At 37.3% G+C, this 23,071-nt stretch overlaps 1 protein-coding gene across 2 annotated transcripts in view; it reads left to right on the forward strand.

Annotated features, from left to right (window-relative positions):
* PPP1R1C (protein phosphatase 1 regulatory inhibitor subunit 1C) overlaps nucleotides 1-23,071 on the forward strand; it is a 136,284-nt gene that overhangs the window by 52,708 nt on the left and 60,505 nt on the right. For both annotated transcript variants that reach the window (XM_062200951.1, XM_062200960.1), the window contains exons 3-4: nucleotides 21,381-21,418; nucleotides 22,763-22,823. In XM_062200951.1, the coding sequence (XP_062056935.1) occupies nucleotides 21,381-21,418; nucleotides 22,763-22,823 (99 nt within the window). The remainder of the gene's footprint in view (nucleotides 1-21,380; nucleotides 21,419-22,762; nucleotides 22,824-23,071) is intronic.

Below are 23,071 nucleotides of genomic sequence, written 5' to 3' on the forward strand. Positions count from 1 at the left end.
TTACTTTGAATTTATTTCTTATGTTGGTATTGTGGGTTATTTTATCACAATTTTGGTTGAAAATATCTTATAGATGGTCTGCAAATGACATTGTTCAAACCAGCGCCCTGTTTGAGACCTCATTTTGGTTGGACTGGCCATTTAAATCTTTTATTAAATCTCAAGTCTTAGTAGTCATATTTTGAAATGTTTACAGCCCTTGTGCAGGATTTAAGCAGTGGTACAGTGACATATGCAAAAATATTTCTTTTAAAAAATTATTATTTATTTGAAAGAGTAACAGTGAGAGGGAGAGAGAGAAAGATCTTCTATTGCTGGTTCACTCCCTAGATGGTACAACAGCCAGACTGGGTCAGGTTGAAGCCAGAAGCCAGAAGCTACTTCCAGCTATGCCACATTGGTGTCAGGGGCCCAGGTACTTGGGCCATCTTCTGCTTTTCCCAGGCCATTAGCAGGCAGCTAGATTGGAAGTGGAACAGCAGGAACATGAACTGGTGCCCATATGGGATGCTAGCATTATAGGCTATGGCTTTACCCTCTACACCACAAAGTTGTCTACTCCAACCTCCCTTTTTCTTAAAAAAAAAAAAAAGATCTATTATTTATTTGAAAGAGTTATATAGAGAGAGGGTGAGACAGAGAGAGAGATCTCAAAGAATTTTTTTTAGTGGCTACTTTTTTATCTAAGGTGTTCTAAATTTGTAGAAAAAGAATGTCTATCATAAGCATTAGTAAGACCTTTATACAAAACCCTACTCAATAAAAATTGTCCCCAATGTAGCCATTTTGAGTAGGTAAGTAGTATGTGAAATGTAAATGCCATAAAAGAAGATTTTAAAAAAATTACTATTTTATTTGTGAAAAAACTACAAGCACAATTCATAAATAGATGTTTCTATTTAAAGCAGGAAATTGATACAGTGGCTTCTAATAACATGGTCTTACACATGCCAGTAACAGGAATATATTAACATCTTTTATTTTCTAGACAAGGAACAGTGTCCAATAAATCTCTCCCAAACCTTTAAGACCTGTGAATTTCTCACCAGTTCACAAAACCGCCAACTGACACTTTAGCATGAAAGAAAACCAAACGCAACAGACGTTCAGCTCTAAATATGCTGCAAAGCAGAAACTTCCAGAATCGCTATACAAGCTGTCTTTCTGGGCAAAAGTAAAATAGAGCTCATATAATACACTGATAAAAATTCACAATATAAGATTATGTTTTGACATACTCAACAAGCATTCTCTATTTGTCTCTAACAAAGCTAATGAAATAATGTAACCATCTTTACACAGTAAATTAAGGTTACAAGTCTCACACAAGAACAGAATGGCTTGTGCATTAGTAACTGTTCAGCTCCATTGTCATACTCTAAATGCTGGCTCTTAAACCATTTCTGGTTACATACAAGCAAAGGTTATTATATACTCAGCAGTTAATAAAGTTTCATTGATTTGAGTACAGTAGCTTAAAAAAGTAGACTGAGAATGGTCTTGATAAGGCAAGTGAAACTAGTGGAACTAAACTCACAGAAGCTTCTGCCAATGTTGTTGAAATAACAAGACTGAAATGGAAAGGTTGAGATTAACATATTTTGTGGGTGTTAATATGTCTTTTATTTTAAGCTGCATGACTAAAGCAGAGAAAGTCAGGTAAGCTATGTATGTGCACATGCAGGCACAAATGTGAAAGAGTGTGTGGTAATAAAACAAATGGGAAATTCCAAGTGTTAACACTGTGATATTTGTTGTGTTTTGTAACTTGCCTTTTGTGTCACTGAATACCAAGTATTTCTGATCCTCTTTTAATATATTTCCTCATCATCTACACTAGTGTATTTACACACTGCCTACTTATTTTAAAACTCTTTTTTACACGCTGCCTATTTATTTTAAAAATTTATCCTTAACCTTAAATCTATCTATCTGTGCAACCTCAAACAATAAGGCATCAAAGAAATTTTTAAAAACATGACTACTGCCAAGTGATGAATTTCTGTTCACAATTGATCATAATGATAGGACTAAGAGTCAAAGGGATCACACAAACAAGACTAGTGTCTTCAAATACTAACTGATAGAATAAAAAAATGAAGAGAACGATCCAACATGGGAAGCAGGATACACAGCAGACTCATAGAATGGCAGATGTCCTAAACAGCACTCTGGCCTCAGAATCAGCCCTTAAGACATTCGGATCTGGCTGAAAAGCCAATGAGAGTATTTCAGGCATGGAAAGCCAAGACACTCTGGCAAAAAAAAAAAAACAAAAAAACAAAAAAAAAAACCTAAATGAAAGATCTCTGCGAGTGAGATCCCAGTGGAAAGAATGGGGCCATCAAAGAAGGAGGTACCTTTCTCTGAAGGGAGGAGAGAACTTCCACTTTGACTATGACCTTGTCTAAATATGTTCAGAGTCGGAGAACTCAAAAGGCTTCCATAGCCTTGGCAACTCATGACAAGAGCCTAGGGTGATTACAGATGCCATAAACAAGAGTGTCAAATTGTTAAGTCAACAACAGGAGTCACTGTGTACTTACTCCTCATGTAGGATCTCTGTCCTTAATGTGCTGCACATTGTGATTTAATGCTATATCTAGTACTCAGACAGTATTTTACACTTTATGTTCTGTGTGGGTACAAACTGTTGAAATCTTTACTTAATATATGCTAAATTGATCTTCTGTATATAAAGATAATTGAAAATGAATCTTGATGTGAATGGAAGGGGAGAGGTAGCGGGAGATGGGAGGGTTGTGGGTGGGAGGGAAGTTATGGGGGGGGAGCCATTGTAATCCATAAGCTGTACTTTGGAAATTTATATTCATTAAATAAAAGTTTAAAAAAAAAAAACTTGACTACTGGAGGATAATAACCAACTTTTAGAAAAGGAAGAGACAACTCAGCATTTTTATTTCAATTCAGTATTCATAGTGTTATATTTAGATGAGTGCAAAATGCATTTGGTCAACCACTTCATATTAAGATTCATGTGTGGAAGTAAATTTGATCCATCTGCTCCTGAATTATTTTTTTAAACCACTAACATCTTATTTTATAAGAACTTATTTCCAAGGAGTCTTATGATACCCCCCACCTCCTGCCAAACCTACTCAAATTATCTGAGAAACTTCCTAAAATAGACATCTTTATAAAAATTAAAGTATGAAAAAACAAGCAAAAGAATATCTGATTTATCTGCTATAATGGCATTCATGTGGAAATCAAGCATAGAACATGAAAAAATTGAAAAAAGAGCTATTTAGTACCTATTTTTTAATATGCTGTAGGACCAGGTATGATCTGATATAGCTAAATTATCTAGACAGCAAATCATGTGTGTAAGAAGTTTACATATGTGCCACTGGTTTACATGTGGAGTGGCTGATCCAGGAGAAATTCACTCTGAAGAATGACTTACGTCATACAGATTACCAATGAAGTTTTCCTACCTGCTCCTTCGCTACCACTTTGCCTCTGTACACACCTTTAGTTGCTGCTATTATTCTTGGTAGCCACCTAAGCTCCCCCTTTGTCTAGCTTTCCAGCCTCTTCCTGGGCTCTCCCATCTATTCCGTTGCTGCATTAGCTATGCAGAGATTGACAACTTGTCGTTCTGCATCTTCAGCTCTGCTTTCACACTTGAGAGTGGCTTTTTCTGACTCCCTGTATTTGGATAACCAAGTAGCTCAAAATCAATAATCCCATGAGTATTCAAAATCTAATCTAAAATTGGATACAATTTTTGATTCTTTTCTTGTTTTATCATCTGCTACGCCCCCATACACACATCTAGTCATTGTCTGAGTCCAGTCCATTCTTTCTCTGAAACATCTTTCTAACCTGATCGAAACCATCACATCCATCATCTGAATAACTGCAGTCCCTATCAGATGAACTACCTGTACTCATGGTTCAACGATCGACACTTCATGTGCTTCCTGCTTAAAACCCTTTAATGATTTCCCATCACTTTTAGAATAAAGTCCAAACTTTTAATATAGTTTCAAAATTCTAAATCAACCATTTTTCTTAGAGCTTTAAACTCTTCTCTCTGAATTCATCTTTGTCAGTCTGTGTTCCAAGACTTTAAAAAAGCCGTGCTGTCTCATACTTCATGGACCTTCCTACAAACTGTTTCTTCTGGTTGAAACCTCTTCACATATCCTATCTCACTCCACTCAACCACCTTACCTGCTAACCTTTCTGTCTTTGCTAGCCACCCCAGTAGCAATCACAAAGAGATTTCTTTCCTTCAAGAAACATTTCTGTCTCTGCCAATGCTAAGTTAAATACCTTTGTTGTGTGTGGAAGTTTCCACCCCACTTTATGCCTCCCCTGTTACATTCCTTATTTATCACACAGCACTGTGATTGCTTCCTCAATCATCTGTATCTTTCAGGAGAAATCAAACTCTCTAAGAGGGTTCTACTACAGTTCCTAACAGGGTGCCCAATACATAGTATGCATGAATGGGCAAAAATAACGGGCAAAGTTTAACCTGATAAAGTATTTATATATATATATATATACTTATATATATAAACATTTATGTGTATACATATATATAGTAAAAGAAACATTTGGATGCCATATTATTTGGCATATGAATAGTTACAAATGTTGTCTTCATTGAATTATACTTCTAATATAATATATAAACATTTTTCCTCATTTAATGAACTTTGTCATGAATTCCATATCATGTGATATTAACGTACCTACCCCTCTGTCAAAGATATAGTATGTATGTGTGTTTGCATATATATATATATGTTTACATATAAATAACCCCAAATTAGTCATCAAAAATTATTAACTAGTAGTTCATCCATCATAACTTTAAGCTAGAGAGTCATGATAAATAATTAAATTTATGATATGTAAAGAAATATTTTAGGAGTTTGGCTTTTATTTTACTTTATCTTTTCTAAAATGTAAAACCATTGCATTTGCTCTGGCTGACTAATACAAGCCACAAAGCAGGTTTAACTAGTCATTATATTAGTAGTCAGTGTAAAAAAACGGAGACCACTCTGCGAAGTAGAAAGAGAACAGAATATTACAAATATTGGTAAGGAGCAAATTCTATTCTAATTCCAATGTCTGTCTTGCCCATATTTGGGGTGTTCTCAAAATTTCCTGCCATCACTGTTCAAATTGTTAATCTCTGAATAATTTTCTCATGCTCACGCAATCATTTTGTCTCTTTTGACTTGTTAGGAAACTAGAACTTCATTTGGGGATTTTGCTGAGAATACTTTTGAGATCTCTTAGTTAATAGACAAATGACTTTAGGATTTTTATTTATTTATTTACTTTTAATTTTTATTTTTTTAAACAGGCAGAGTGGACAGTGAGAGAGAGAGACAGAGAGAAAGGTCTCGCTTTTGCCGTTGGTTCACCCTCCAATGGCCGCCGCGGCCGGCGCACCGCGCTGATCCGATGGCAAGAGCCAGGTGCTTCTCCTGGTCTCCCATGGGGTGCAGGGCCCAAGCACCTGGGCCAACCTCCACTGCACTCCCTGGCCACAGCAGAGAGCTTACCTGGAAGAGGGGCAACTGGGACAGAATCCGGCGCCCCAACAGGGACTAGAACCCGGTGTGCTGGTGCTGCAAGGTGGAAGATTAATCTATTGAGCCGTGGCGCTGGCTGACTTTAGGATTTTAAAATAACTAATGCCTAACTTATTTAACTCCTAACTGCTTAAAGGAAAGTAGAGGTCAAAATGACATAAAACATATTATTGAGAAGTTTAATAACAATAACTAATAATCACATCATAAGCAATTACTTCAACATACCTTGCCTGAGACATCTGATATTTTAACATTAACATATAAAATTAATGTAAAAATTATGTTTTATAATCAGTTCTAGGTGACTTTCTGAAAAGAAGATGGGTTGTTTTTAGAAACTAGAATTTACTGGAATATGTGTGGCTGTTTGGGATTTCAAACCCCTCCTTCCCCCCAAAAACCAATTCATTCTGTGAATCAACTTATTTTCCTGGAGCAAATGTAGCAAATTTGAATTCCAAGAGACAGAGAAAATTTAGCAAGGACCAAAAGTCAACTGATAAGATGCTGCAACAGCTCCTTGGTCCCTCTGTAAAGTGGTTGTGTGGCAGAACAAAATATGTTTAAAAGAGAAACTAGGTTCCCAAAATTGAGAATACTAATGGAAAACAGATTTTTTTGAGGTTTCACATGATCTGTGGGTTTTTTTTTTTTTTTTTTGCTCTTCTTTTATTGTGCTTGGAAGTGGCAGCACAAATTATGAAATATAAACAAAAGGTAGTTTGGACGATTTCTAACCTCAATCACAAGACAATTACTGGTTCAGAGAATTTTTCTCCACAAACTCACATGATCTATTTTGTGCTTTCTTTGTCATTTCCTTCACTGTTTTCACACATGATTCTTTGTACCTGGCTGCCCCTAAAATGAGCCATTGGAGGATGAGCTGAGAGATAAAAAGATATTAGATAATTAGGTTATCTTCCTACTTTAATCAAATAAAAATGGAAAGCTATAAATAAGATGGAGCCAGACTACAGGGGAGTCAATCGAAGCATGCTAGGGTGGAACTATTTTCTCTGTTTGTCTTTCCCCCACATCCACCTTTTTAGTGCACAGAAATTCATTGCTCCGGTCATTTCTATTTGGGCCCCAGTTTGACTAAATCTAAGTACTCAGAGGAAGACACAGTTGAAACAGCTGCCTGGTGGCCTAACATGAAGCCTGAAATGAAAGGCTTCCAAGAGACCCCAGCAGGTTTTTAGTAAAAGGGCTTATGAGCTCCTGTGGGAGATTCTGAGAAGTCATGCAGAGAGGCTACACCATGACTATGTTGGGGATTCTGCATGGTCCGATTACATCTGGCACAACTCAGAAGAAATGCTGAGAATCCCAGTCCTCAACTGTATGTAAGAAATCCATGATAGATTTCTCTGGTACTTGATTTGGACTGCTTCTATGCTAGAATGCTAAAACCACAAGGAAATGACAAATGACAAAATGAAGAGCTCAGCTGGGCACAGCAGTTTCTTTCATTTGTATTTGCTTTATTCCTCCGTTCTGAAGCCTCTTGGATCCATGATTGTTCTTAAATTAGCAGACTAACAGCCCTCTATGGAATTTTCGTCTTTGATTGTGCCCTCCTTATGTTGTTCAACTGTAGGTGATCCAGACAGTCATTGTGATCCGCAGGTCTCTGGAAGGAGGGTCTACCTTCAAATTTGTTCAATACAAACATAGAGAATCTGCTGAAATGTGACAATTTAGATTTCAATGCTGTTTTCAGAGGTAAGATGGTAAATTCCTTCTGAGACTGTTGAAGATAGCACCAACCTCCTTGTGATTAAATCTCTCAAGAAGAAGAATATAAATTGTTTGCTCTCTGTTGCTATTCCACTACAGAACAGAATTAATTTGTTTTTTCCTGATAGGGTATTACTGGAAAAAAATAATTTGAAAAGCTAATGAAAATAGGATGGCATCCTAGTTTGCAACCAAGGTCAGTAACCCCATTTATTAGAAAGAGGGGTAGAATACAAATCTGAAAAATATGCAGAACATTCTTAATGGTGTTATACTAATAAAGTAACAGCAAACTTTTCTTATCAGAAATATGTCAGGAATTTTATTTCCATTATCATATTCAAAGAGAAATGGGTGTTGTATCATAATTCTAAAATGCCCTGTGGTCCAGAAGTATGCAAGGTTAGCTTCCACTTTGTCTCTGCCTATTCCATTCCCAGAATTTCTCAAGGAGAAAGTTCTTGAGAAAGTCGACAAACTTTGGCTAGCTGGTCACCTCTGAATGCAGCCCTAGTAAGAGGGTCACACGAAGACTTACGTGGATGAAAAGAAAAGCCTAGCAACAGCTTTTCAAATGACGAACTACATAAGAAAATTTACAAATTCAATTTCAATCTAAAGAAAGAAATGTATTTTTACATGATTTGATATTTTACATCCAGTTTGGAAGGATAATTATACTGACTGTAGAATTCTGAATTAATAGATATTTTCTTTCAGAACTATAAATGTTATCCCACTAGCTTCTGTTTTGGCCCATCTTATTACTTTTTTAAGATAATGTTTTTGTTTCTGCTGTTATTTAAAGTTGTGGTTTTTTTTTTTTTTTAACATTTTCTCTTTTGTGTTTGGTCTTCAAAGACAGTTTGCAACCTTTGTGTTGATTCTTCAAAATGAAATTTTACTGTGATACGTATGTGTAGTTTTCTTTCTTCTTTTTTTAATGGTCTTTTTCTCCTTTTTCCACCCATTCTGTTAGGGATTTGTTAAAGTTCTTACATCAGTCAAATGGTGGTTTTGTTTATTTGCTCTTAAATCTTGGCTGTAATTCTCTTCTTCCTTTCCTTCTAGAATTCCAGTTTCCCTAATTTTACACATTTAAGTTTCATCTTAAATGTTTATTTTTTGTTCTCTTTTTTTCTGCTTAATTTTATGTGTACTTCACTTTGGATAATTCCACTGACCTTTCTCCTAGTTTGCAAATGTGTTATCTTCTGCTGTATGCAATATGCCTTTAAGATACTCCATTGAGTTCTTAAATTCAAATCTTTGTTGAAGTTCATCAAGTTGCAGCTTTTCATGGATTTTATTTCTCTGTTCAAATTAAAAGATCCTTTAATCTACTTTGTTTTCCTTCGGTTTTGTTAATATATTAATCATATCCTCTGACTGCTTAGTTTCAATACCTGAGAAAGTATTGTGAGGCTGCTTAATTATTTTCTTTTAGTTATCCATCTTATCTTTTTTTTTTTTTTTGCCTAGTAATTTTAACTGAAGGTTGGACATTTGTGGTTAAGAAATTTTAGAGGCCTCCCAAACATTTAAATATTCTAAAAAATCTTTAAAGCTTTATGCATTCCTTTGTTAGACATAAAAAATGGGAACTGGTCACTAAATCCAATCATAAACTATGCTAGGGGGAGTCTGGATTTCAGTTTTAACATGACTCAGTTTATCTATATTTGTGTCTGTTATGGGGCTACATTTTGTGTCTGTTGTATATTTGGAATTCATGTTCAGCTTTTAGGATATTTTCATGTTATTTGTTTGCTCACCTTGTTCAGCTTCAGGAACTTTCAAATATTTTAAGGTGGAAGCAATTGTGTGTTGAAGCCCCTCGATTCTTCAGTCTCTAATCTCACACAACTGGCAGAACACCCTCTGGATTCCTTGTTCCCTTGTAGTGGTCCTCTTCCTGGGGCCAAATAAGAATCCTTAGCCTGTCACTCTGAAATCTCTCTAATCTCTGTAGTTGCCTTTCTTCTTGAGGTCTGCATGTCTTTTATGATTTATTTTACTTTTTTAGTTCTGATGAGTGATAACATTGGCCTGCTACGAAATGGTCCCTATTACTCCAGGCAAAGCCTCAAAATTTAGTAATAAGAAAAGTGTTTTGTTTTTCTGTTTATATTCCTCGTTCTATGCATGTCCCTGCAGTGTCTACTGTCTTGTGGTGTCTATTCTCTTACAGCACGAGCTCTCACTCACTGTCAGTAGGATCCCATTCACCTGATCCTAATGCTTAATTTCATGAAAGTTGATCTTCACCATCCATTTCCAGCACCATGCTAGTTTGTACTGTAGTTTGAAATCCTGATTCTGGTCTTTAGGACTGAATTACCTCCTACCTCCACTGCACCTGCTGACTTAGTCTCAGTCTGAATTTTTGAACATAAAATTGTTTCTTAACAGTGCTGGCCCAAGAAACATTTAGCATTTTAAATCATAAATCTTGTCTATGGCCATATCACCCTGAATGTACCCGATCTTGACTAAATCATAAACTTTACTACCACATAGGAGGGGATTGCAATCACCAAATAATGATTGTCCTTACTTAGTCTCATTCTTGGAATACATTTAAACCATTTTCTAATGTGAATATGTGTATGAGGTATTTTAGATTAAGTAGAGATTAGTCATTAATATTTTATAGTCTTCTTAAAATTGATAATTCAGTGATTAATAGTTTAATAGATTGTAAAGTATCAATTATAGATTGATGATCTTTTATAAATTTGTGAGATGTAAAAGGTATGAAGTGATCCTGTATCTAACAAAAATATTAGCAGTCTAAATAAAAATTTTAACTTTTTCTTTTTCCTTTATAGTTGCAAGTAATTCAAGACATTCATCTGATCTCTTTCCCAGGATTTTTTTTTTTTTTTTGAAGGGATGGAATTAGGTAAATGGTCAGGTACAGCAAGTATCAATGAAATGATCAGATAAAACAGATGTCAATGAAAATAAGTTAATAGTCTCTGCCATGGAAAGGATATTGGGAAATCTTAATTTCCTTCCTCCTGGTAAAGCAGGCATACTTGGCTCAATCAGCTAATTTAGACAAAATAAAAGGAATGATTGCATTGATTAGTGAAATAATCTAGCTTCTTTCTTTGTGTGCTATGTCATCACACACAGTAATGGTAGTTTTGTGAGATCTGATTGTGTTTTAGTGAATTCTACCTAATCAGTTTATGACTGGACACACTGGCTTCTCCTCTGATACTGGCTTGTCTGTGTCACATCGATGTGATTGATACAGTGAGACTACTGCACCTTCACCTAGGGTGTCATTGTTGCTTCTGCTGCATTTCAGCATTACTATTTCTACTTTAGTGTTTGGTGTGAAATTAACTGAAATCAGAAAATATAGTTTTTGCTGACATGCACTGACATGCTCTGTAAAATGAACTAATCATTATTTATTGACAGTTGACTAAAATGGACTGAATTCCTGTCAACTTACTGAAAAACAAAGTCATAAAGTTGAATTCTAAACAAATTGTAATCATATATTCCCCTCTTCTGATCCTGCTAAAAAATTCAGAGAAGGGAGAAAGTTATGTAAGGGTGGGCATTTAGCAAAGCAGTTGAAAACTAGTATCTTTTAATTGATGTTTTTAGACTACTTTTGTTTAGTGTAATTACTGATATGTTAGAGTTTAAGTCTGTGATTCTAGTTTTTGTTTGTTTATACTCTGTTTCTGCTTTCTTTTCCCTTCTATACATTATTTGAATGCTTTTATAATTCTATTTTCATTCATCTTTTAGTGTTTTATTTTACTGAATTTCTTCATGTAATTCTTTGTAATTCTATTAAATATACATAACTGCTAGTGCCACGGCTCACTAGGCTAATCCTCCACCTGCGGTGCCGGCACCCTGGGTTCTAGTCCTGGTCGGGGCACTGGATTCTGTCCCAGTTGCCCCTCTTCCAGGCCAGCTCTCTGCTGTGGCCAGGGAGTGCAGTGGAGGATGGCCCAAGTCCTTAGGCCCTGCACCCCATGGGAGACCAGGAGAAGCACCTGGCTCCTGGCTTCGGATCACTGTGGTGCGCAGGCCGCAGGGCACTGGCCACAGCGGCCATTGGGGAGTAAACCAATGGAAAAGGAAGACCTTTCTCTTCTCTGTCTCTGTCTCTCTCACTGTCCACTCTGCCTGTCAAAAAAAAAATATATATATATATATATACACATAACTTACTACAGTCTCCTGGTACCAGCATTTTACCATTTCACATAAACTCTAGAAAGATTATTTCCCTTTACCTTCTTATTTACATAATTTTTAAAAAAGATTTATTTATTTTTTTGAAAGACAGAGTTACACAGAGAGAATGAGAGGCAGAGAGAGAGAGAGGTCTTCCATCCACTGGTTCACTCCCCAATTGACTGCAATGGCTGGAGCTGTGCTGATCTGAAGCCAAGAGCCAGGAGCTTTTTCTGGGTCTCCCACGCGGGTGCAGGGGCCCAAGGTCTTGGGCCATCTTCTGCTGCTTTCCCAGGCCATAGTAGAGAGCTGTACCAGAAGAGGAGCAGCCGGGACTCAAACTGGCGCCCATATGGGATGCCAGCACTGCAGGTCGCAGCATTACCCACTACGCCACAGCTCAGTACCCTACATGATTGTTTTAAATACTTCCTCCATGTAAATTGAGACATGAGTCAGGCAGTATTATAATTTTGTACTCACAAAAAATTATATAGAAAACTCAAGAAGAAAGTAAAGCCTGTGATATTACTCATATATTTGTTCTTTTCATCATTCTCTTTTCCTTCCTGATATTGCAAGAATCCTTTTTAAAGTTATTTTCCTCTGGCTAGATAGTTTTTTTTTTTATTATTCTTTTAAGGTTGGTGTGTTGCAAATTCTCTGTTTTCCTATTTATTTCTCCTTCATTTCATGAGTATTATTTCAATGGATGTGGGATTCTTGAGTGACAGCTCCTTTTGTTCAGCAGCTCATGTGCAATTTCCTTCTGGCCTCACAAATTTTGATCAGAGACTGCTATTTTACAAATCCCTTTTTCCTGTTGGTAAGGTGTTATTTCTCTCCTGATGGCTCCTTACACTGCAATCCCATTTGGGTTCCTCCAACAGAGTTGAGGAGAGGGGCATCATTTCATTTTTACTGAGTAGGGATAGAAGTCAAGATTCCCATTTGGCCTGTACTGCTAATGTCAGCAGGAGCATCATCCCCTCAAGGGCTCTCAGTTATCGTCTAAGGCAGTTTCCCAGCAGAGGGAGGGGTGTCGCCGTGCAGCTAGGTGAACATGGACATCTAGATTCCCCATTCAGACTTTGCAGACAGGAGTGGCAGTGGGCCATCCACCCCGCCCACACATACCTCCATAGTGAGTTGAGCAGTTATTGCTAAGCTTTTTCTGTATTACTCTCCCGCTGCTCTTCTGATCCTTTGGCTGGAGAGGATAGGCTTTCTTGGGAGGTTTTGGACTATGTCTTTTTATTTTTGTCTGTTCCTGTTAGCATTTTTAGATTGTAAGCTTCTCTAGCATCTAGTCCAGGATGTATGAGTCAAAAAGAAAACCCAAGGAACTCACTGTTTGAGTCCCCAAGTCCATGCTGGTCTGACTTCTCTCTGCACATATTTTGTCCTCGTCCATTTTTGACAGCTAAAACAAAACACGTAAGTCTGGGCAATTTGTAAAGAGAAAAGTTCATGGTCTGAAGACCCCAAGAACATTCCATTAGCATCAGCTCAGCTCCTGGTGAGGATCTGATGTTGCATCAGTTCATAGTCAAAAAGCAGAAGGGAAGCAGGTTCATACAGGGAGAAGACAGAGGTTGATCTGCTTTAGAACAGCCCAGAGTTTTGGTACCTAGTCCAGTCCTGAGAACCTTAAGTAACTCCCATGAGTAATTTGAACATTTATTTATTTATTATTTGAAAGTCAGAGAAACAGAGTGGGAGGGGGGAGGAAAAAGGGAGAGAGAGAGAGAGAAAAGGAGAGAGAGAGGGAGAGAATCTTCCAGCTGCTGCTTCACTCCCCAGATGGCTGCAATGGCCAAGGCAGGGCCAGGCTGAAGCCAGGAACCAGGAGTTTCCACAAGGTCCCCCACATGGGTGGCAGGGGCCCAAATACTTGGGCCATCTTCCTCTGCTTTCCCCAGGTCATTAGCAGGGAGTTTGATCAGAAGTGGAGCAGCCAGGGCTTAAATTGGTACCCATATGGGATTCCAGTGTTGTAGATGGTGGTTTTACAAGCTATACCACAATACTGGCTTCCTAATCCACCCTTGCGAGAAGTAACCCAGTCTCTCAAGAAAGACACTAATCTATCAATGCCTACTTTTGAGGTTCAAATCATATCCAAGTTGTTATATAGTGAGATAGCTATAGCTATGGTAAGGATATGTAGGGAGATATATCCATATCTGTATATATCTATCTTAAGGTTTTCAGCTATACTTAGCTCAGACTAGAGTTTTTCACCCTTTTTTGAGGTTTTTATTCACATGACTATAATTTTATATTTCTGATTGCTTCTTTTTGTATCTGTTGTTTCACTTTAATCTATTTTTATTATAATATTTCATACTTTTAAAAATGTATATAACTTTCTTTGTGTCTTTGTTACAAATAAATGCATTTTAAAGGCATTTTCAAATTGCTCTGAAGTTTTCACTTCATCTGAAGGAAATTTATCTTCCACTTGATTTTTGGGTGGTACTTTTAAATTTCCCTTTTCTCCTGTTTTGAAATTTCAGTTTTAATTCTTCATGAGTGACCACTTTCCCCCTTTGTTCTCACCCTTCCTTTGTAATGTTTTTAAGATTTTTTTTTTCGCTCAACCCCCTATAGTCCTGTACTCTAGGAAGAGGTCTTAATTTGGGTCTCAAGGACTCCTATCCTACCCTGATAGTAAAAACTAAAGCAGGGGCTGTCATGGAGGCAGTTCATGGTGGCTGGTCCCAAGTCATCTACTTTCTCCTGGCTCTCTGAGTACAGAGAGAAGTGCCCTTAACACAGATGAGAGAGCCCTGCTTCTGGTTCCAGGCAGCAGGCAGTAAGCCCGACTTTTCCTCTTCATGAAGTTAGTCCCTTTACCAGGTTGTCTTGGCCTGCTTCTGGATCTATAGACTAAGGCCCATGGTTACTTATCTGCTTATAACATTTTGCCTTTTCATCTTTATGGTCCATAGAGATGTTTTACTAATTTTTGACTGTGGCTTTTTCTTTTGAGTCATCTCTTTTTATATTTCATCTGTCATTGCTATGGCTTTGGGGCCTAGGAGTCTTCAAAGCAAGAACTTGGAACACTGTTTTCATTGGAAGTCCTCCAATTTCCTCCAAACTGACATTCCACCTCTCATTTCAAAATAACTGCCTAAAATAAAGACTCAAGTGACCCTCTGCTATCTCATTTCATCAAAATTCTGTATCTTTGAGGTTTATTCCAAGAAATCAAATGTCTATATATGGGCAAGTGCTCTCCTGCAGCCAATATCCCAAATAAATTTTGATATTTATAGTAACTGCCTGAGACTGATTTCTAGAAAAGAATACATTAAATTTGACTAATACTTATTTATAATTTCCTTTATACACACACATATACACACATATAAGATTTGATCCAGAAATCTTCTAGAGAAACAGCAGCAGAGAAAACTTTTTTCCTTCTATAATTCCCATTTGAACCAATTAGGTAATATTTATTAGAATCTGAGAACTCTAGCATTGTCTTGGGCCTAGTAAAGTGGTTTTAAAATGGAAATCATAGTTTCTGCCTTAAAAAGTTTTCAAATCAAATACTTATTTGTTAAAAAAATATTTAGCAGCTACTATGAGCAAGTACTTGCCATACTATTATATTTTGTACAATAGATAAGCAGCAAACAGATGGACTCGTTTTATGAAACACTCACATTATGATATATTTATGTGACAAGCTCTTATTTATTGTGTGTCAAGGATGCCACTGTGCTAACATCTATAAGATAATCAGGCATGGAGGCTAAAACGATTCCTTTACAGGTCATCTGGGGAGGTAAGATACTGATGATCACATTACAGTACTATTAGCACTATTAGACATGCTAAGACATAGAGACAGGAGCTATTGTGTGTGTGTGGCTGGGAGGGGTGGGGAGGGAGCAATGGCTTCCAGTTGGAAATGGGGAGGCAGGGTTGGGAAGGATCTCCCCCGGGAGATGCTGTTTGCACAAAATCCTGAAGGATGGTAGTGTCGGGCATGAAGGAAGGAAGTTCAGAATATGAAGAACAATCACACAGAAGCACCATGCTGGGAATACTATGTTCTATTATACTTTGTTCCATCTCTTCTCCCTTCAATCAGCAAATAAATCAAAGTGAAGGGCTCTTATTATCACTGGACATGTAATTTTTCTATTAACACATCTCTGCTAGTATCAGCATTCAACAATTTCAACTCAATTTTTTATTTTTTACTAAGTTTATTCCTACTTTTTCCTCTATGTTTTTTTTTTTTCGCAGTTTTCAAACTTAGATTTATTTTGCATAGAACACAAAACTACACTTGTCTTCTTCAGGTTTCCTCAATCTCTTAACGACATACTTGCATTTACAACAGTATCTTGGTAAGGCGACGACAAACAACTCTGTTGGGTGAACAGCTGTAGGGGCTACCGTCTGTGGATGACCTCAGGTTTGCTATGAAGAGTACGCGGAGCTGGGCATGCCGTGGGAAAGGCAGACGCCCTCTATGTTTTTAATTGGCTATGCATGATATTTTCATGGCCTTCTTTCTCACTATTTCATGTACTTTCATTTTTAAAAAGATTAAGTATTTCATTTGCTTGGGTTGGGGAGTATGGACTGCATTCCTGGCTTCTGGCTTTAGCCACAACCCAAGTCATCGCCCTTCTAGGCATTTGGAGAATGAATCAATTGGTTGGAGCTCTCTCTCTGCCTCTCAAACAAATTTTCAAAAAATTAAAAATAGACAATATTTTAAAAGAGAGTTTTGGATTTAAAAAAAAAAAAAGAAGAAAGGAAAAAAAAAGGACATAGAACACATTGAAGGACCTGCATTGTGGCATAGCAGGTAAAGCTGCAGCCTGTGACACTGACATCCCATATGGGCAACGGTTCAAGTCTCAGCTGCTCTACTCCAAATCCAGCTCCCTGCTAATGTGCATAGGAAAGCAGGGGAAGATGGCTCAATTGCTTGGGCCTCTGCCACCCACATAGAAAATCTGGATGAAGGTCCTAGCTCCTGGCTTAAGCTTGGCACATCCCTGGCCATTGCAGCCATTTGGGAATGAACCAGCATCTGGAATCTCTCTTGCTTTCTCTGTCTTTCTGTCTCTGTAACTCTGCCTTTTAAAATAAATAAATATAAAAATTAAAAAAAAAACACACTGAGTCCCATAATTCTTTTCTTTACACATAGTATCTCTGTTATGGACATACTACACTAGTTAAAAATATTACATTATGATAATTAATTATCAAATATTGACATATTATTACTAACTGAAGTCCGTATTTAATTCAAACTTCATTAGTTCTATCTGATGCCACTTTTGTGGACTAGGATCCCATCTAGAATACCCTATTACACTTAGTTATTAAGTCTCCTTAGATTCCTCTTGGCTATGACAGTTCCCCAGACTTCTCTCTCACTCTTTTTTTTTTTTTTAAAGAAAATATTTTATTTATTTATTTGAGAGGTAGAGCTACAGGGAGAGACAGAGAGAAACGTCTTCCATCCTCTGGTTCACTCCACAAAAGGCCACAATGGCCAGTGCTGGGACAGTCTGAAGTCAGGAGCCAGGAGCTTCTTCTGGGTCTCCCATGCAGGTGCAGGGGCCCAAGCACTAGGGTCATCTTCCCTGGCCATAGGCGGAGAGCTGGATCAGAAGAGGAGCAGCCAGGACATGTAGTGGGCAGAGGCTTCGCCTACTATGCCACAGCGCCAGCCCCAAGACTTCTCATTTTTCAAAAGATTTAGCAGCTTGAGGAGTACTTGTCACGTATATTTTCCAATATTTGTATTGGGGTTTGCCTGGATGTTTTTCTTAAGACTAGATTGGGCTTAAGGGTATTTGGAAGGAAGACCTTGGAGATAAAATAACATTTTCATATCCTCTCAAAAGTTCATATTATAAACATGATTAAAGACTGATGATATTACTTCGATCAGTTGGATACATTAATGCTTCTCAATTTCCATACTATCAGACACTCATTTCCCCTGCACTCCTTTCATTACTGTTCTCTTTGGAAGTTAGTCAATTATGCAGCTCATACCTAAGGAGTAGACAATTATTTTCCCATTTTGTCATTCCTTTATTCCTCAAAATGAACTTATGAGAAAATGAGGAAGCAGGGTAAGAATTATTGTTGCTTCCTCTCTGCCATTTCACAGATGAGGGAAAACTTGAGGCTCAGCAAGATTAAGTGACTTGTGTGTAGTCATGACAGATGAGTTGGAGACTTGAATTAGGAAGTCTGTATATACTCTACTGCTTTTTCCCAAGACATAGATTCTTCTGCCAAGATCAACCATGACTCTTAAGGCTTTCCTTAGTTTTCTATCTCTACACATTATGACAATTTCTTGGTTTTGTAGTTTTTACTCCATTATAGGTCAGAAGCCGTATTTGTTTGTTTGTTTTTTTGTCAGGCAGAGTGGACAGTGAGAGAGAGAGAGACAGAGAGAAAGGTCTTCCTTTACCGTTGGTTCACCTTCCAATGGCCGTTGCGACCAGTGCACCACGCTGATCTGATGGCAGGAGCCAGGTGCCTCTCCTGGTCTCCCATATGGGTGCAGGGCCCAAGGACTTGGGCCATCCTCCACTGCACTCCCGGGCCACAGTAGGGAGCTGGACTGGAAGAGGAACAACCAGGACAGAATCCGACGCCCCGACCAGGACTAGAACCCGATGTGCCGGCGCAGCAAGGTGGAGGATTAGCCTATTGAGCCGTGACATTTTGACATTGGCTTTCCCTATTTCTTCACTGTTAGATTTCACTGTTACGTGCACCCATTTTTAAATTATAACTGGTTTTATGAGATCTTGCTGATATTGCTAAGATAATAGATGATTGGAATTTGAATTTTCTGTGTGTGTACACATGAATCTTGAGATTTTCATATTCATGAATTTAATGTCTCTAGAGCATCCTATCTATCAAATGCTTAGAATATACTAGAACATTTTATACCTATCTTCATACTCAAATTCCTTCAATGTAATGACTTGTACATTTTTTTCTCCTAAATTAAGTTGTTCAAATCAAATGGACTTTCAGAGAGGAAAAATATAGATAAGATAAATCTGGAGCAGGTAAACAGAAAATTTGCTGTTTTTGATCATGAATACTCAGCTAACAAACCTTTCGTCAGTTAACATTACTTTGCTGCTCCAAAATAGTATTTTTTCTGTTTTAGTGAGTAAGCTGAATAATTTCTAGGTGGGCATCTGCTATTAGAATCCATGAGGTTATAGTATTTCTGAATGATACTCTGGCTGGCCATGGGCCATAATTTGAGATCCTGAAGAGAACATGCAGACACTATCAATATCTGTTTTTGTTGTTGTTGTTGTGTTTTTTTTTTCTTTTGAAAAGTGATGATGATGCTTGCAAATGTTTTTTTTTTTTGGGGGGGTCTTTTTTGTCACAGATTGTTTGGTACAACCTAGAGAGAATACTGGGTTTGTGCTGTCCAAGTGTGTTTGTGCCCTCCAAAAATGTAATGTAGTGTAATGTGTGTGTGTATGTGTGTGTATGTGAAGTGCTTGGGGGACAGAGAAAAGTAACTTCCCTCCACAATTTAGTAACAATATATTAAGGGAAATATAAATGTGTTCAAAATCATAGGATCTTAAGAAAATTGTCACCTTTTCTGTTACTGCTTTGTATATTTTTGTGAATCACTTTGTCTTGAGTCATTTAACTGTCACTTTTCAATTTCAAGAATACAGAATTGAATTTTCTCAATCCTTTTTCATTATACAGATATTTTATTTACTTACCAAAACTCAACACAAAGATAAAAACACTTTTTGTTGAATTATGCAATGAATGAAGTCTTCATATTTGCCTTAGAAACATACTACTTTAGTATATATCATAGTCAAACAGTACAAAAAAGTGCAAAGCTGACTGACTGGACCTCATTTTGTTCCTATCATATGAGGTTACAGGTTCTGGACTGAAATTTGAAAATTTCTGGGGCAAAAACATAATATTAAGAACCTCATTGGGGCCGGTGCCATGGCACAGTAGGTTAATCATCTGCCTGCGGCACTGGCATCCCATATGGGCACCGGTTCTAGTCCCAGCTGTTCCTCTTCCAATCCAGCTCTCTGCTATGGCCTGGGAAAGCAGTGGAAGATGGCCCAAGTCCCTGGGCCCCTGCACCCACGTGGGAGACCAGGAGGAAGCACCTGGTTCCTGGCTTTGGATCGGTGCAGCTCCAGCCCTTGCGGCCATTTGGGGAGTGAACCAACGGAAGGAAGACCTTTCTCTCTGTCTCTCTCTCTCTCTCATTGCCTGTGACTCTAACTCTCAAATAAATAAATAAAATCTTAAAAAAAAAGGAACCTCATTGATGTTCAATAATCCAATGGATCACAACATATGTGCTATTACATATTTGATGAAGTGTTTGTGACTAATGATTTTTCATTGATAGAACTATTCAATTTGAATAGTACTTTCAGTGATTTAATAAATGTATTGTAATTACTATCCTAAAGAAAAGTTTCCTGTCTCTTTTCTATTACATAAAGTAGTTAAATTTATTATATGTTTTTCTATGACCTCTTTAAGGTTCCATAACTAATATTTCATATTAGAATAAATAATAATTATGTAGTTTCCTTCTAGCTGTTTGACAATTTGGTCTTTTACTATATGAAATATCAACTTCATGCATGGTTGGATTTATATAGAATTTTTTCTGCACTTTATACACACATGCACACATGCACATACATATAAATGTGTGTCTATCCACAAGCTTATATAGATTCTTCTCTTTATTGTAAAATAAGAACAAACAGTATATAGATAGGTACAAAACAGGAAGTGTTATTCAATGACCCAGAGATAACTATAGTTAACAGATTGGTAACCTATACATATATATGCATCTCTCTAGCTATATGTAATTATTCACAAAATAAAAATGCCACACATTATTTTGAAATATTTTTCACTTATATAGTGTATGTTTTCATTTTAATCTATCTATCTATCTATCTATCTATATCTATATCATTATCTTCAAGTAGCTATTCATTGATGAAGTCTTCATTCAATTTTTGTCCCAATGTATTAGCTCTTTAGCCCTAGAACTAATATAAAGGGTCAGAGAAAGATGCGTGGGTCAAGAAGCTCAGAAATAGAATCCATGCAATGTGGGTGAAGAGGTAGGAAAAAGCCCAGCCCAGAATGTCCTCCCTCTGTGGAAGGGACATAGGTGAGCTCTTCTTCCTCTAACCCACCCTTCTTCACAACTGTTTTATCCACAGACTATATAGGTTGCTTCAGCATTGTCATAAGAAATACTTAATTGACTGATTGGTTCTTTTGAGGAGGATATGAAAGAAAGTGTGCCACCTTCCTTAGAGTTGTGTGACTTAGGCTGAGTGGGAAAGGAAATTTGTTCTTGTTAGCGACAAAACTCAGAGGAAATTTTCCAGAGGCTACAGTGAATCCACAGTGGCAGCAGCAGCAAAACCAAAGAGAAAAGGATGTTGCTGATGTTTTAAAATTGTGAGGTTGATGTCACCAATGGTTGTCCCAAGAGTCATTTCCTAGGTCCCTTGTCTGAATTCCTGGAAGGTAGGAAATATCTGGGCTGTCAACAGGAATGCTTCTTAAAATTATTATTATTTTTATGCCTTGAGAAAAAGGTTGTCTCAGGATGAAATCATTACTATTATCGATCTCACCTTTGCAGATCTAAGCAATAGTTGTTATGTAAGAAATTGAGTTATTAAGCCATTTTGATATGTGTTGCTGAAAGTGTTAACATGTATATTACAAGGGAGAAATTAAAATTCTAATAAATCATACCTTTTGTTGCAGAAATAGATGACAAGAGAGCGACTAACACTCAAGGAGAAGTAAGTTTGCTTATATTTTACATAATTTTTGTCTGTGTATTCAAATCAATTAAACTATCTTAATTTGATGCAATAAAAATGCAATATGAATATAACTATGATGAAAATTATTTACTTATGGTTCTTTTTCTGACTGAAGAAACAATAAAATGGTTACATTAAAAGCTATGCTCCTTGGTTACCTTGATTCTCTGCCTGTGAAATGCTTCCCCTTGCAAAAATTCTAATAACACACAATGGCAAGGTATGATAGTGACAATTTCCATTTAGTGAAGGATTGTATGTGAGAACTACAGTCTAGGGCTATGCAATGTTGGAATCATGAAACAAGGAGATGGTGGGCATAGGGGCAAACATCTTTTAATGGGTCTTCTGGTGTGAGTGAAAGTGGATCCCAAGTCCAGGTCTGGGGAGGCTGAAGTCCTCTAAAGCCAGGATGACAAGATCCAGGAGATCCACCAAGAAATGTCTTTGGGGGTGGGCCTTTGGCACAGTGGTTAAGATGCTGTTTGGGATGCACCCATCCCATGTTTGAGTATCAGCTCTACTTGTAATTCCAGATTTCTATTATTGCACACCCAGGGAGGCAGCAGGTGATGGCTCATTTGATTGAGTCCCTGCCACCTATGTGAAAGACCTGGCTTGAGTTCCTGGCTCCTGGCTTCAGCCTGTCTCATGTGCAGCTGTTGTGGGTGTTTGGGGAGTGAACAAGTGGATGGAAGATCTCTCTCTCTGTTACTGTCACTCTGCTTTTGAAATACATACATATATACATTAAAACACTTTAAAAAGATAAGTATATTTAGATTTAAATCCAGAAACTAGACTGAAAGATGTCACTTTCTATCTCTTTGGCATACACATTTAGGAGTCCAGATAGAAAATAGGAACTAGAGAAAGCAAAGGGAGCTGACATTATAGTATGCACAGAATATAAAGAAGTGCATAAACTTGCATCAAGAAATGGAACAAATACTGACTAAGTGGCAGCTATAATCCATTCACACAATTTCAGGATTGAGCACAAAGCAATAATTAAAGAAGAAAATACAGAAAGGATAAAACAGTATCTCACAAAACTTTTTGGAACATTTGGTGAGAGAGTAAGTGAGAATGTTTTGAAAACTAAACTCTTATATAAAGTAGTTTTTATTACTTAAGCCTGAGATATCAATGGACTTGTACATAAATTCTCATTGATTAGGGTTCCATGTCACAATGGGGGCTGGGTGGAATCAGAAAGCTCTTTGAAACATGGCAGTATGTATCCTGCTCAGAGTTCTGTTGACATTATATTTTTATCAAAATGTAAGACTTTTACTTTTTTCCCTTCTCTTTCCACAGTCACAGAATGCATCCCCTAAACAAAGGAAGCAGAGCGTGTACACACCACCTGCCATGAAAGGTACTGTTCGGGTACTGTTTTGGGGTATGAATGGTGAACCATGCCTCATAGGCTGCCTTGTGTTTGACCACAGCTTGATCTAGGCTCAACTCTATACTGCTATAGTGTCATGCTCACTTAGGTACTTCATTTAAAAGTTAATTTTGTCAAAAGTAAAATTAGCAGTTGAAGAAGTAATAATTAGGGATCTCAGAATGTCAGCATGGAAATCGAGCATTTACAAAATAATGACAAAGTTGTTTGCTTTT

This window comes from Lepus europaeus, chromosome 1 (genome assembly GCF_033115175.1).
Source record: "Lepus europaeus isolate LE1 chromosome 1, mLepTim1.pri, whole genome shotgun sequence".
Lineage (NCBI taxonomy): Eukaryota > Metazoa > Chordata > Mammalia > Lagomorpha > Leporidae > Lepus > Lepus europaeus.